This window comes from Muntiacus reevesi, chromosome 1, assembly GCF_963930625.1.
Source record: "Muntiacus reevesi chromosome 1, mMunRee1.1, whole genome shotgun sequence".
Classification (NCBI taxonomy): Eukaryota; Metazoa; Chordata; class Mammalia; order Artiodactyla; family Cervidae; genus Muntiacus; species Muntiacus reevesi.
In genome coordinates, this window is record NC_089249.1 from 200831375 (window position 1) to 200843974 (window position 12600).

General features: G+C 48.4%; 1 protein-coding gene across 3 annotated transcripts in view; it reads right to left on the reverse strand.

Moving 5' to 3' along the window:
* SLC22A4 (solute carrier family 22 member 4) overlaps positions 1–12600 on the reverse strand; it is a 43326-nt gene that overhangs the window by 16865 nt on the left and 13861 nt on the right. For 2 of the 3 annotated variants that reach the window (XM_065918140.1, XM_065918137.1), the window contains 3 exons: positions 10795–10898; positions 9151–9305; positions 1927–2098 (listed from right to left, as the gene is read on the reverse strand). In XM_065918140.1, the coding sequence (XP_065774212.1) occupies positions 1927–2098; positions 9151–9305; positions 10795–10898 (431 nt within the window). The remainder of the gene's footprint in view (positions 1–1926; positions 2099–9150; positions 9306–10794; positions 10899–12600) is intronic. The other variant, XM_065918141.1, reaches the window with a different exon arrangement.

Consider the following 12600-nt stretch of genomic DNA (forward strand, 5'->3'; position numbering starts at 1 on the left):
GATAAGATGTTAAAAAGAGAGCTATTTTGTTTTTATTTTTAAAGAAAAATGATAAGACTGTTAAACTTTCAGGACAAGCACTCAGCTTATTTGTCCTGGCCCCGGGCTGCGCTCTGTCTGGGGCAGGCCTGTCCCGGGTACAATGTGCCCACAGCCAGGAGCACTCATGGAGCAGCCCGTGGGCAACATAAGAACAACTCTCCTCAGGGCAAGAGTAAGGCAGCTCCTTGTGGGATGGACCTTCTGTGCTAGAAACCCAAGAGGCTGACCTGTCAGAGTTGTTCCTTGCTGTGGCATTTGGTTCCGAGGCAAAGATCCAAGCCCCACAATTTAAAATCTGTACTAATCTCTTGTAGTCAGTCAGGGCCCTTCTATTTTTGTTTTTTCTCTCTTATAGAATCATATAGTAATACAGTTGACTATAACATATTTTGAAAGTACTAGTCTCTTATGCTGAAATGACAACCAGAACCAAAGAACACAGATTACCAAAATCATTCAACTGAAGAGGCAGAAAGTAACCTCTGAGAAATCTCGTCTTGTGACTTGAGAGACTGTCTGGTCACCAGCACCTTTTACAATAAATTCAGTTAGCAGGGGGTGTTGTGGAGAGAGGGTGTGATGCTGACGTGATGTGATGATGATGGTGATGATGGTGATTCTCATTCGAGAAAACTGCCCCACTCTCAGACTGGGTCAGGAAATCAGAATAGTATCTAACATACTGTTTCTCAAATTCTAGGGAAGTAAGGAAAAAAAAAGTGCTTTCTTTTCCCCATGCACACTCACGCCAAGGACTTGCACTGGTGAATCATATCAGCCTTAGAGATCATAAAAGGACAGTAGTTTGGAGTGGTCTAACCAGAGCTATCTGGTCTAACAAGGCCAAGAAGTACTACCTGTCAGCCTCTATGGCTGCCTAACAGTTGCGGCGAGATGAAGGTCCTTCTAGGAAACTTGCTAAGGCACACTTCCTAAGTATGTCCACAGGACAGGGCAACCATGAGGGCTAGTCTAACCTGTGAGCCCCAAAACATGATCAAAAATACTTTAATTGTTTGTAAGCAGAGAGAGGTCAAGCAATTCAATAAAACCAGTCACTGCTGGGAGATTTGATTTTGATATCATGAAACCCAATCAAGGCTAATCAATGAGAGAGAGAGCGAGAGAGAGAGAGAGAGAAAGAGAGAGAGAGAGTACCAGACTCAATAATGGGAAAAAAATCCCCTTTCCTTTTATTTAAATATGGAAAAACCAAAGAAATGAGGAATCTCCCCCAAATAAAACATATGGCTGGGACCTTATTCCATTCTTGTCATTCTGTTCTCTCACGTAAAGTCTTCCCCATAGCCATAACTCGGTGAAACTGGGGTCAGCATCAACACTTTGTTATTCCCACATTGATGTGTCAAAATTTGGTTGAAGGGTTGTGAGGAGTGAAGAGAATGTTTTCTCTAACAATTAATTAAACAAAAGTGATTCTCTAGCTCTTCAAGACAAAGCAGATAAACAGTCACATCTTAGATGCTAATCATTACATGATAGGGCAGCTTGCGGAAGTTACATTAGTTGAAGCCATAAGGAAAAAGAGATTTCCTAGAGAAAAGTGTCAGAAGAGCAGGGGGGCAGAGCTAAAAGTAACAAAACCCAACAGTACCATCTCCACAAACAGCAACCATCCAGTAACAGAGACGAGTTGGGATAGCCCAAGGGGGCCTGGGTTTCCTGAGAATGGTGCTTTGGGGACGGTGGGGAGTCAAACCCCAGCACACATGCCCACCCCCAACAAGGGAAATGGTCTGTGGGCTTTGAGGCTTCAGCCTGCTCCAGTGAGATCAGCAGGCCCACGTCAAGGTCGGCACCAGGCTCTGGGCTCCAGGTTGCTGGCCCGCAGTAGGGGGCTGTCTGAGACAGAGCCACACTCACCACCACAGCGGGACACACAGCACCCCCGGCACCGTCAGCGCCAGCAGCAGCATCCGCCAGTCTCTGATGAAGTAAGCAAACAGGGGCAGCAGCATGTAGCCAACTGCAAAAAATGTGCACACGCCTAACGTAGAGAATATAATACGAACTGACTTGCCAAGAATTTCTGTTCCTGTTCAAAACAAGGGAGGAGTATTAGCATTTTAACTCACTTTAATATTTGCTTTTTCACATCATTAGCTGGCAGTTAGAGTTAAAAAATATAACCACTTAGAAGAGGAACAAGTTATTTGCCTCCTGGCCCAGAGCAGGAGGGGTGAGTGTGGAGGAAGGTGGGACATGACCCAAGACTTACCACCTCATAGAAGGATGAGTTTTCATGAGATTTTAAAGGAGCTATAGATTTTTTTTTTAATGTCTCCTCATGTCATATGAACATCATGCTCAGCCCTAAGAGGTAACCTCTTCTGAGAATGCCATATTTCCAAAATAAAAGCCCCAGGGTGAGGAGCAGTGAGGGCATCCCAGGAGACGTGGGAGCTCTCCTGAGGGTGTGTGGATCATGCGGCATTCAGCCTCTCCCACCATTCACCACTGTAAATGAGCAGATATGGGTCTCTTGGAAACAGTGGAGAGTTCAGTTACTGAGCTGTGTTAGGACACCTTTAGCTACCCTCGAGCCCTGAGAAATGATAAAGAGGATCCAGCTGGCTCTGGAGGTCCTCAGAGCAGGGCCTCAGTGCCCAGGGCTGCATTCCACTGAGGCCACACAGTGCCCAGGTATCAGCCCCAGGCGGACGCAGTCCATACAGCCCAATGAAAGACTAGAAGAAGTTGCTCTTCTGGCCTGGCAGGCGGCAGCCCTGGAGCTGAGCACACATGGAGAGAACTCACAGAGCTTTCCCAGAACACCACAAAACCACCAGATGCTTGGCATCTGGCCCTGTTTTGGGAAAGGCTCCTGCTCTGCTCAGTGCCACAGTGGATGGCTCAGCCCCAGTTCTTCAAGAGATGTTGCTTGCTTCTTGGAGCACTTGAGTTGAGACAAGGAGTCTGAGAACAGGCTCCTTCTGTTGTCACAAAACTCAGGCCCTTGCCACAGAGTCCACTCTTGGTCCTCTGCCCCAGGGTGGAGATGTGGCCAATGGCAATAGCTCCATCTTTTGTTTAAGATCTGCCCACCACTACTGAGAAGTAACCCAGAAAATACAAAACAGATGATTTGAAGGTTATTCGGGCTTGGGTTTTAAGAAGGAGTTTCTTAGTTGTGTTTATATGCCCTGAGCACAGGCTAAGGAATTAAGGACTAATTCCAGAGAAGCAGTAAAATGACTACTTCTGCTGGTTTCCCTTTCTCTCCTCCTACATGTTCCTATCCTCACCTCTCTTTTTCCTCACTCAGCATAACTGAAGATGTGTCTCAGTGGTTCTGTCTTGAACAGCCATTTCTAAAAGCCAGACTGATAGAAATGGCCAGTATTGTATATCTCTCACATCTTGGACTGCAGACAATAGCTCTAACCACCCAGGGCATTTCTTAGCCTTTAAACTCATTTCCAGGAATAGGGCCAGACTTCTTTCAGGATCATGAGCGTTGTTCCCAGATCTTTTCTTACCTCATTAATGACCTTCCTGTCACTCCATAAGAAGACTCACCATGCCATGGTTTCTAAACACTTTGGCTGTGATTATCAAGATATGAGAATGAATAGTGCTTTATTCCTAAGCAGAGATTCAGAAGTGAAGCGGCAGAGGATGTGATTGTGGAAAAGAGAAAGTGCACAGGACCAAGTGGGAATCTTGTAGACTCATGAGGCCAAGGGAGCTCCCTCATACTTCCATGATCCTGATAAGAGAAGAGAAAGAAGTTACCCCACTGAATTTCTGGATAATGTCCCTCTTTAAGCTTGGGTCTCAGGTCAGGACAGAGTTGCTCTAGCTTTGCAGAGTACCCATGGGGGACAGAAGTTTCATTAATCTAGTCTTCTGCTCTTATGTGGAGCAACAGGGATGGCACAAATCTGAATAGTTCCTTGGGAACATGACTTCCTGCTCTCTGACTTTTAGAAAATCACCCTGCCTTGAGCACCATCATCATCATCTTCATAGTTAGCATTGTTTTGAGGAGGCACTTTGAGCCAGGTTCCAGACCGAGTGTTTACATACATTATCTCTTTGAATCTTCACAACAATCATATAACAAAAAATATTACTTCTGTTTTACATATCATCAGCTGAGACTTAAAGAGTTAAAGCAAATTGCCTAAACTCACACATGCAATAAGTGGGACAGACAGGATTTAAGCCTGATCAGTTTAATCTATGGATACAGTCCAGAAAAAACAATTACACGGGAGCAAAGCCTTCACCCTGTCAAGCTGTCCTTCGACTGAGTTCTAGCGGAGACATGTGTGAGAGATGGGTGGGACCACACCTGCATTTTAGAAGTTAGGATTTGGTCTTCAAACTAACCAGTCCTCTCAGAGACGCCGGGAGAGGAGTCTTATTTCCTGCAGACCTTTCACTGCCAGCAGGTGTCACAAACTCCATGTGACTGGCAGTGAGGGAGGTGACTGGTGATGCCGCCTCTGCTCACTGGGGGCTCCTTGTCCTGACCTCCTTTACCCCTTAGGCGTTTGCTCCTAGAACAAAGCCTGCTTGGTCTTGATCTGCTTGGGCCTCTGAGTATCACTTGTGAGTGAGACTCTGACTGCTAAGCCAAAGAAGCATGTCTTGGCCAGGAGTGTTTGCCCACTGCCTGTCACCACCTCCAGGACCTGAGCACTCTCCCCGAGAGTGAGTGACTCAGAGAGGGCCAGGCTTGCTGTCATGTTGCTCAGGGCCCTTCTATGGTAATCAGCTCAGGAACCACTGGATCCCTTCCACTTGGGGCAGGATCTGCCCCTCCATGAATGACCAGCAGAGGTCTGCAGACCCCAGCTCAAGAAATATGACTGTGGTGCAGCTGCCAGGATATAGGGTAGGACCCAGGGTCCTCTATCAGCCACTTGCAGAGGCTGGGCCCCTTGATGCTCATTTGCTACTAGGGTGACTTTGATAAGTCCTACTTCATGGAGTTATTATTATGAGGACTTAGATTAATGTAGGTAAGGAGTCTAGGTAGGTGTCTGGCATGTGGCAGGTGATGTCAGGGGAATGTTGGAAAACACAGTGCCTTTGACCAAGAGATCCAACAGAAGACAGCAAAAACCTCTCTTTGCTCCTAGAAAATACTCAGAATTCTCATAAAAATAGCAGATATTCCCTTGTCTTCTTTCTTCTCTATAAACTTCCATGATCATTCTAGTTAAAAGGGACCTTTCTTGTCTATGCATATGCACAGACAATTTATCTGTGCTCCCCTCACACTCCTAGACCCACAACCCACATTCTCTGTAACAGCTGCCTTGGCTGCCTCTGCCGACCAGATTTGAGGCCTTTGAGGACAGACAGGAGTGAGTCCTACCTCCCTGTGTCCCCCAATTCTTCCCTCTCAGGGCAGTGCAAACAAGGGTTGCCAGCAAATCTCTGCATCTTTTTAATGTATTTATATCCCATTTCTCCCTTGAAGTAGCTTATAATTTGAATAAAATAAAATAATAGTAACATTAAAGTAAAATACAAAGAAAGGTAAAAAGCGATTTCCTGGAGAAAAGAGCAAAAATATGCAACAGATCGCTTTGGAAAATAGTCTGACAGTTCCTTAAATGGTAAAACCTAAAATTCCCATATGATCTAGCAAGTTCACTCCTAGGTACATGCCCAAGAGAACTGAAAACATAGATCCACAAAAGACTTGTACTCAAATGCTGATAGCAATGTTCTTCAAATTGGTCAGAGTGGTAACAACCCAGATGTCTGTCACCTGATGAAAAGATGACCAAAATGTGGTATCTGCATGCATTGCAGTACTGATTCATTCTGCAGCACAGACCAACCTTGACAACATTAAATGAAGGAGTCAGTCACAAAGGCCACATATTGTAAAATTTTGTTTATCAGAAATGTCCAGAATATAGACAAATCCATACAGACTGAAAGTAGATTAGTGGTTGCCAGGAACTGGGGAAAGAGGAGAATGGGGAAGTAACTGCTAGTAAGTTTCTTTTGTGAATGATGAAATGTTCAGGAGTTAGGTACAGTCGATGATTGTATGACATTGTGAATACACTAATCACCACTGAATTTATACACCTTTATAAGAGTTAACATTATGCTATGTAAACTCAATTTTAAAACTTTTAAAAACTATGTGGCTAATAAAGGCTGCATGAGCTTCCTGGTAGCCAAAGTTACAAAGGAAGATGCCATCAGTTATGTACCTATCAAAAGGAAGAAAACATGAAGACATCAGAGGAAGCAGCATTTTAAGTAGTTCAGCATGCTGGAACAAATATCGTTAACAGTGCTGGGAAAATACTGAATGAATGCATCAGTCAAGACAGGAGACAGTTAACTTTGCAAAATAAATTCAAGCAGCTAGTTATGAGAAATAAAGGAGGATGCCACTAGAGTTCCACTCAGAGGCTTTGGACAGGTCAAGGGTGTTATTTCTGGGAAACAGTAGGAGATTGTGAGGGGAGAGCTGGAATGTGGGTAGGGTCGGTGTCCTTGGTCCTGAGTGGTCACTTGCTGCTGAGCCAACATCGTTTTGGCAGCCTCTTCACTTTCAGGTGTATCCATGTTCTGTTTCTTTAAGAAGCACTGTTCCTTTCTTCCCCTTTCTTGTCTCCTGTGACTCTGGCAGGCTTTATAATTGTTAAAAAGCAGAGCAAGGAGAGAATCCATTTTCGTACTGTGTTGAGAGTGGGAGTAATTCAGTTTCCTGAGTTAATATGAGAACTCCTAAAATGGCAGATTATCACCGCACAGTCTTGCCAACCCTTCCCTGGAACCAGAGGGCAAAAAGGGAAGGTGAAGGGCCAGACAGAACTCAGACCAGATCCAAAGCTGAGGTTGCTTTTAGTTAACTGAAACCCATAATTTGGCTGTTTCAGTCCTAGAACACCAGAGAGCGCTGCTGCGCTGCCAGAAGCCAGAGATGTTGCTGTGTCTTCCATCCCCACCCTACTCCAGGCGCTCATGAGGGCTTCTGGCTGCTCCAAGGGGCAGACTGATTTTCAGTGACACTGAAATGTTCAGGCCTGAGAATCCAGGACAAGGAGTTTCAAACCAGCACACAAATGTCAGCAGTTTCCTGTAGAACACCGAGGAGTAACACTATAGCCAGGGAGGCTCCCGGAGCACCCTACACAGCTGATGGAGAGCCTGCTACACCCGGCGTCCCGCCCACTGACTGCTGGCTCCTACATCTAGGCTCTGACTGATCTTACAGCTCTTACTTGGCCTTCCCACTCGTGTCAGCATAAGGAGCAGGGAGAGAAGCTGATTGTAGTGTCAGGGTCAGCTGGGCAGAGGCTTCCCTGCAGGAAGCCTGGCGTGGGCTCTCCTGGCCTCATCCACTCACCCGGGGGAGGAGGCTCAATGGCTTCAGAAGCACCCTGTGCCCCTGGAAAGGCAGGTCCAAGTGCTGCCGTTCAGCAGGCCCTGGGGAATGCCGTGCACGGCATAGACAACACCTGACTCCTGATCCCGAGGACAGGGCTTCTCTGGCTTCACTAGGACCTCGTGCCCTTCCATTTCAGGTGATTCTTTCGGTTCTCCTAAAGGTGCTCTGCTCACTCCAGGCAGATTCTTCTGTTTAGTCTCCAGTATGTTCTGGCCCAAGCAAAGCTACCCATTGGGCTTTCCAGGTACGGGGTGGTCACCAAAAGGAAGATGGAGTCTGTGGGGTTTTAAACCATGAGAAAAACAAACTCTGCTGTGTTCAAGAGCCCTGTGTCCTTGGGGTCATCAGGCATTAGGAGGTCGCAACTTTTGTCCTGAATTCTTCCAGTCTCCAGTTTCTAGCACCACTGGCTGGCAGCTCGCTGTGTCCTCTCAATAAATCCTTCCCCCCTCCCCTCTTCCCCCTGCAGAAAGGACAGAGGTCCTCTCCTGCTGAAGAGGGTGCTTCTGCTGGGGCCGTGTGACTGCAGCATGCCTTCCCCACCTCCTTCTTCAGATGCCAAGGCTAGGCCTTTGGCAAAGAGCGCTTCACAAATGATTAAAGGAGTAGAATTTGAACAGTTCCAAGTTGGCAACCTGACAGGGTCTACAAATCCTCAACGAAGAGAACACAGGATCGTGAAAGCCAACGAGTCATCCAGAATCTTAAAAGCTATCAGAATCATCTTACTAGATTCAGACTTCTGAGATAAGAATCATTAGACTTACATTAAAGGGGTGCTATGGGTATTTACACTGGGGCAATAGGGACAAACTGAGACAGCCAAACAAGGAAATATGATCACAGTAGAGGTTATGGGAATGAGTATCTATTGTCCCAGAGGTGGTCCCATTGCCGCTTCTCTCACCTGAGGAGGTGGCCTCAGAGAGCCTGCTGGGGACTTCACTCCTGCAGATGACCCTTATCAACATGCCTGGAGCTCACCCTGGTGCTTCCTGGGAGAAGCTGCTGAAGACCCTGGGGCTTCCTCCTGACCTTTAGCTTGTGAGTCCCCCTCATGCGCCCTGATATTCCAGAAGCAAGGTTGCTGCTAGGAGATAAGACAGCTCCCAGCAATGAGGCTTGTCCTGTATGCAGCTGATATGCTCTGGGGGTGGGCTTTGACTTAGGGGTGAAGCCAGATCTGCCCAAAGATGGACAGCTGGCACCGGACTCCTGTCTGGCACGTGCCTCCTCCACCTGTGTCCCAGCCTCACCGACCACCCTTAATCCCCCTGTGGGCCAGGCCCAGCTGCCAGGAGACCGTTTAGCCGTGGCCCCGGCAGAAGTCTTGAGCCTTCATAGCTCAGATGAGACACATCCCCGGACTGTCTCTCCCTCAAGAATCCCTCCTCTGTGTCCTTCCCAAGCCCCGTGCTCCTGAAATGTGTCTCAGTTATCACTTGGCTCTTACTCACAGTCACATTGCAGAGCCAGCAAAGAGCTGGCTCCCTATGAGTGCCTGCCTTGCTTGTGACCTGTCAAAGAACCTGTGACCACAGCCTCCTCCCCAGCACATATGTTCCCGAAGCTGATCGCTTTTTGGAAGCACAGACCATGAATTACAGTGCTTCCTTTCGTGCTGAGTAAGAGCGCTCCCGGTGCCCTCTTCAGCGGCCCCCAGGCCTCTCTGAGGACTGTAAGGAGGAGCCCTGCAGGCCAGAAGCCATTCCTACCTAGTATGAAGGCCACCACGTAGTTGGAGATCTGGCCCATGCCGACGATGACGAATAACACGGTGAACATCTCCCAGTTGACGGAAAAAATCTGCAGAAAGCTGAAGCCAGTCTGCACAGCCATGGTTGCGAAGAGGATGGCCTTTCTGCCAAATCTGTAGAATACAGCACAACACAAGAAGCGGCCTGTGCAGGTCACAGCAGCACCATACTCAGGGCTTGTGGAAGGCCTGAGTCAGGCATCCCTGCAGACGGTTTTTCTCAGGGCTGTGACAGGCTTTTCTCCTGTCACACCCTCCCAGGTTCTTCCTGGGTGAGGTCTCAGGCATCCTCCTGCCCAGGAGGTAACTTTCTGAGATTCTGAGCCTCCTGTGGAGGCAGCAGATCTCGAAATCACAGAGCAGCTTATGTAAGGACCACGTGGAAACTTGCTCTTTAGAATGAGTCATAGGTAGAAGCTGCCGTCACGTTTCTGGAACACGAGCACAGTACAAACTGAAGATGCATCTAATGTCAGCAACATGAGAATTCTGTCAACCCAGAGCCGAGAGTCCCTCTGTGTCAGTGGTCTTGAACCTAGGTTGCGCTTGGGATCAAGAGAGCTTAAAAAATACTGTGACGGCCTTCTGAGATTCTTATTGTCTGGATGTAGACTGTTGGATGCAGTATGGGTATCAGGGCTTAAAGATATTTCCCAGGTGACTCTACTGTGCATCCCAAATTGGGAACCACTGCTCTGTGGAAAGTAGCTTCCAGCAACATCCATAAATGACACTGCAGTTGGCTTAAGTCTTAATTTCATTTTCTAATAGTGTCCAATAGCTCAAAGGGAACACAGGACAACATCTCCCATCTCATCTCCCACACTCAGGTCATCTCAGGCTTTTGGGTCTGGGGTCCCATTGGCCTTCACGACCAAGCCATTCCTCTGGAAAGCCTTCCCCAACACTGCCATTGAGCACTCCCACCTTCCTGCCCTGGTCCCTACAGAACATTCAGGGGTCAGTGTGGTCATGCCTCCCCACGCGGCGATGCTGTCTCCTCCTGACTGTGCACTCCAGGAGGCCCTGAACCAGTCTTGATCAGCTGTCTGGCCCCAGTGTCCAGCCAGGGGCCTGACCCACAATAGACACAGGTGACAGTCAAGGAGGGGTACTCACCATCTGACTTTGCCTCTGGTGAATGGCTGGTTGTGGATAGATCACATGGCAACAAAAAACAGGGTGGGGTGAGGAGGCCGTGGGGAGGCAAGCCAGATGGTAAAGGATCTGCCCACAATATTGGAGACCCTGGTTCAATCCCTGGGTTGGGAAGATCCCCTGGAGTAGGAAATGGCAACCCACTCTAGCATGCTTGCCTAGAGAATTCTGTGGACAGAAGAGCCTGGCAGGCTACAGTCATGAGGTCGCAAAGAGTTGGGTACAACTAAGAGACAAATAGCCGGTGATATAAACGCCCCATTTTCCAGTGGTTCCCCACAAGGGGCTGAGCACAGAGGATATAGGATACATCATGGTTCCTCCGGTCACTCACTTGGTGGCCTATGGGGCCTCCCTTCCTCTGGTGAAATTATCCTAAATTCAGTCCACCCCCAGGACAGGCAGTGTATCAACAGTCACCTTTCCTCCCTCCCATCATCCTTACCTGTCTGACAGCTGCCCAGACACAAAGGAGCCGAGAAGCACGCCTACAAAGAACAGGGACGTGGTAAGGGGCGTCTTCCAGTCCTCCTCACACACCAGACTCCACTGCCAGGGAAAAACACGAAGTGTGAGCCCAGCCCTCCAGCAGCTCCGGCCCCTGCCCAGCTCCGAGGGCATATTAGCGTGGCAGCCAGGCAGGCTCTCCTGCCCTGTGCCAGGCTCACTACTGTGCAAAGGGCGTAGGCTTCACAGCCCTGGGGTTGACTGCTGACTCTGTCAGTCACTGGGGCAAGTCACTGTCCTGCCTGAGGCTCAACCCCTCTTCTGAAAGGAGGAGTGATACCTCTGGGCCTGCTTACATTGTATACGGAGAAGTGAGCTGAGGCATGGCTTTGGCTAGCGACCCCTCAACTGTGAAGTAGTGTGAAGCAGAGGCGCTATTTCTGCTTCAGAAGTTACTGAAGCATGACCCTCGGGCATGGAGGGACAGTGTTTGAAATGCCTGCAGGGCAGGGTGGTGGGCATGGTCACTTGATCCAGGTATAAAAGCTGCTTCTACCTGTTGAAAAATGCAAGTGGTCCCCCAAAACCTGTGATTATATTTTCTGAGCAGAATCCTCCAGAGAACCCTGTGCTCCCTGGGCCATGTAACACCGTAGGCCAGGCGTAGGGCTTGATCCGGAGCCCCACTGTGCTAGGGGAGGTGTTCCCGCCCCTCTTCAGTGCTCCTTATCTCCCCTCCACACTCCTCCACCCTCCTTTCCATGCAGCCCTCCCAGAAGTGTGGTCCCTCCCACTCCCCAGGGCCCATGGGCTGTTGTAGCTCTAACAAGTCTGCTTGTGGACCCATAAAAGGAGAGTTTCAGCTAGAGTTTGTTACCAGCTCTTGACTTAAGTCAATTCAGCATAATCTCAAGGGGAGGTTGCAAAGATTTCAAAATGTGTTCAGTGAGCTTTTGTGAATTAAAAAAGAAGCAGGTGCCAATAACTATTTTGGGATAGTGGGTCAGGGGATTGCTGTGTATGGTAAGATGATAAAGTCTATAGGAAAAACCTCCTGCCTCCCACCCAATCCCAGCCCCCCACTCAGCAATGGTACTGCACCCATGACATTCCTAAGGCAGATCGGTTCTTCATCCTTTCAACTTACCTGACATAGATTTAAAAGTGAATTCATATATTTGTATCGTGCCCCATTTGCAGCAGAGAGAGATGGATATGAGGATACATACAAGAAAAATGTGTACAACAAAAAACTAAGGGAATTGTGGCAAATGGAAATCTCAGAGGAGCAGGGGTTACAAAAATAACCAAGCCAAGGGTAAGACTGACCTCTGGCTGTCCCGCCCAAAGGCCTGTCAGCTTGCCAGCGAAGCCCTGAAATCTGGTTTTGAATATCCCAGCAGCTCGGCTCTCAGGATCACAGTGTGCAGAGTAATAAACTCATTCTGCAGTACTCAGTTTGTCTGAGTACCGAGACCTGGGAGACGCCTCTCCTATATACTTCCTTCCACAAAGGGGCCACTCTGTTATGCTGAGAATAATGTCCTTGAGAACACCCCCATCCTGGAGACAACAGCAAGATTCACGAGACTGCCTCGCCTTGTGCTCACAACGCTGCTCATAGGCGAGCTGCCCAAGCACTGCTCTGCAGAAGAAAAAACAATGAACCAGAAACTCTCTACCCCTCAGGCACAACTGAGGATCAGTCCGAAACCACACCCAGAGGAAGGCTGCTTCAGCTGGGGTACCTTGAATGGGCTTCAGGGGAAAAGGCACAAACCCTCCAAAACTGTATGGCCAGATT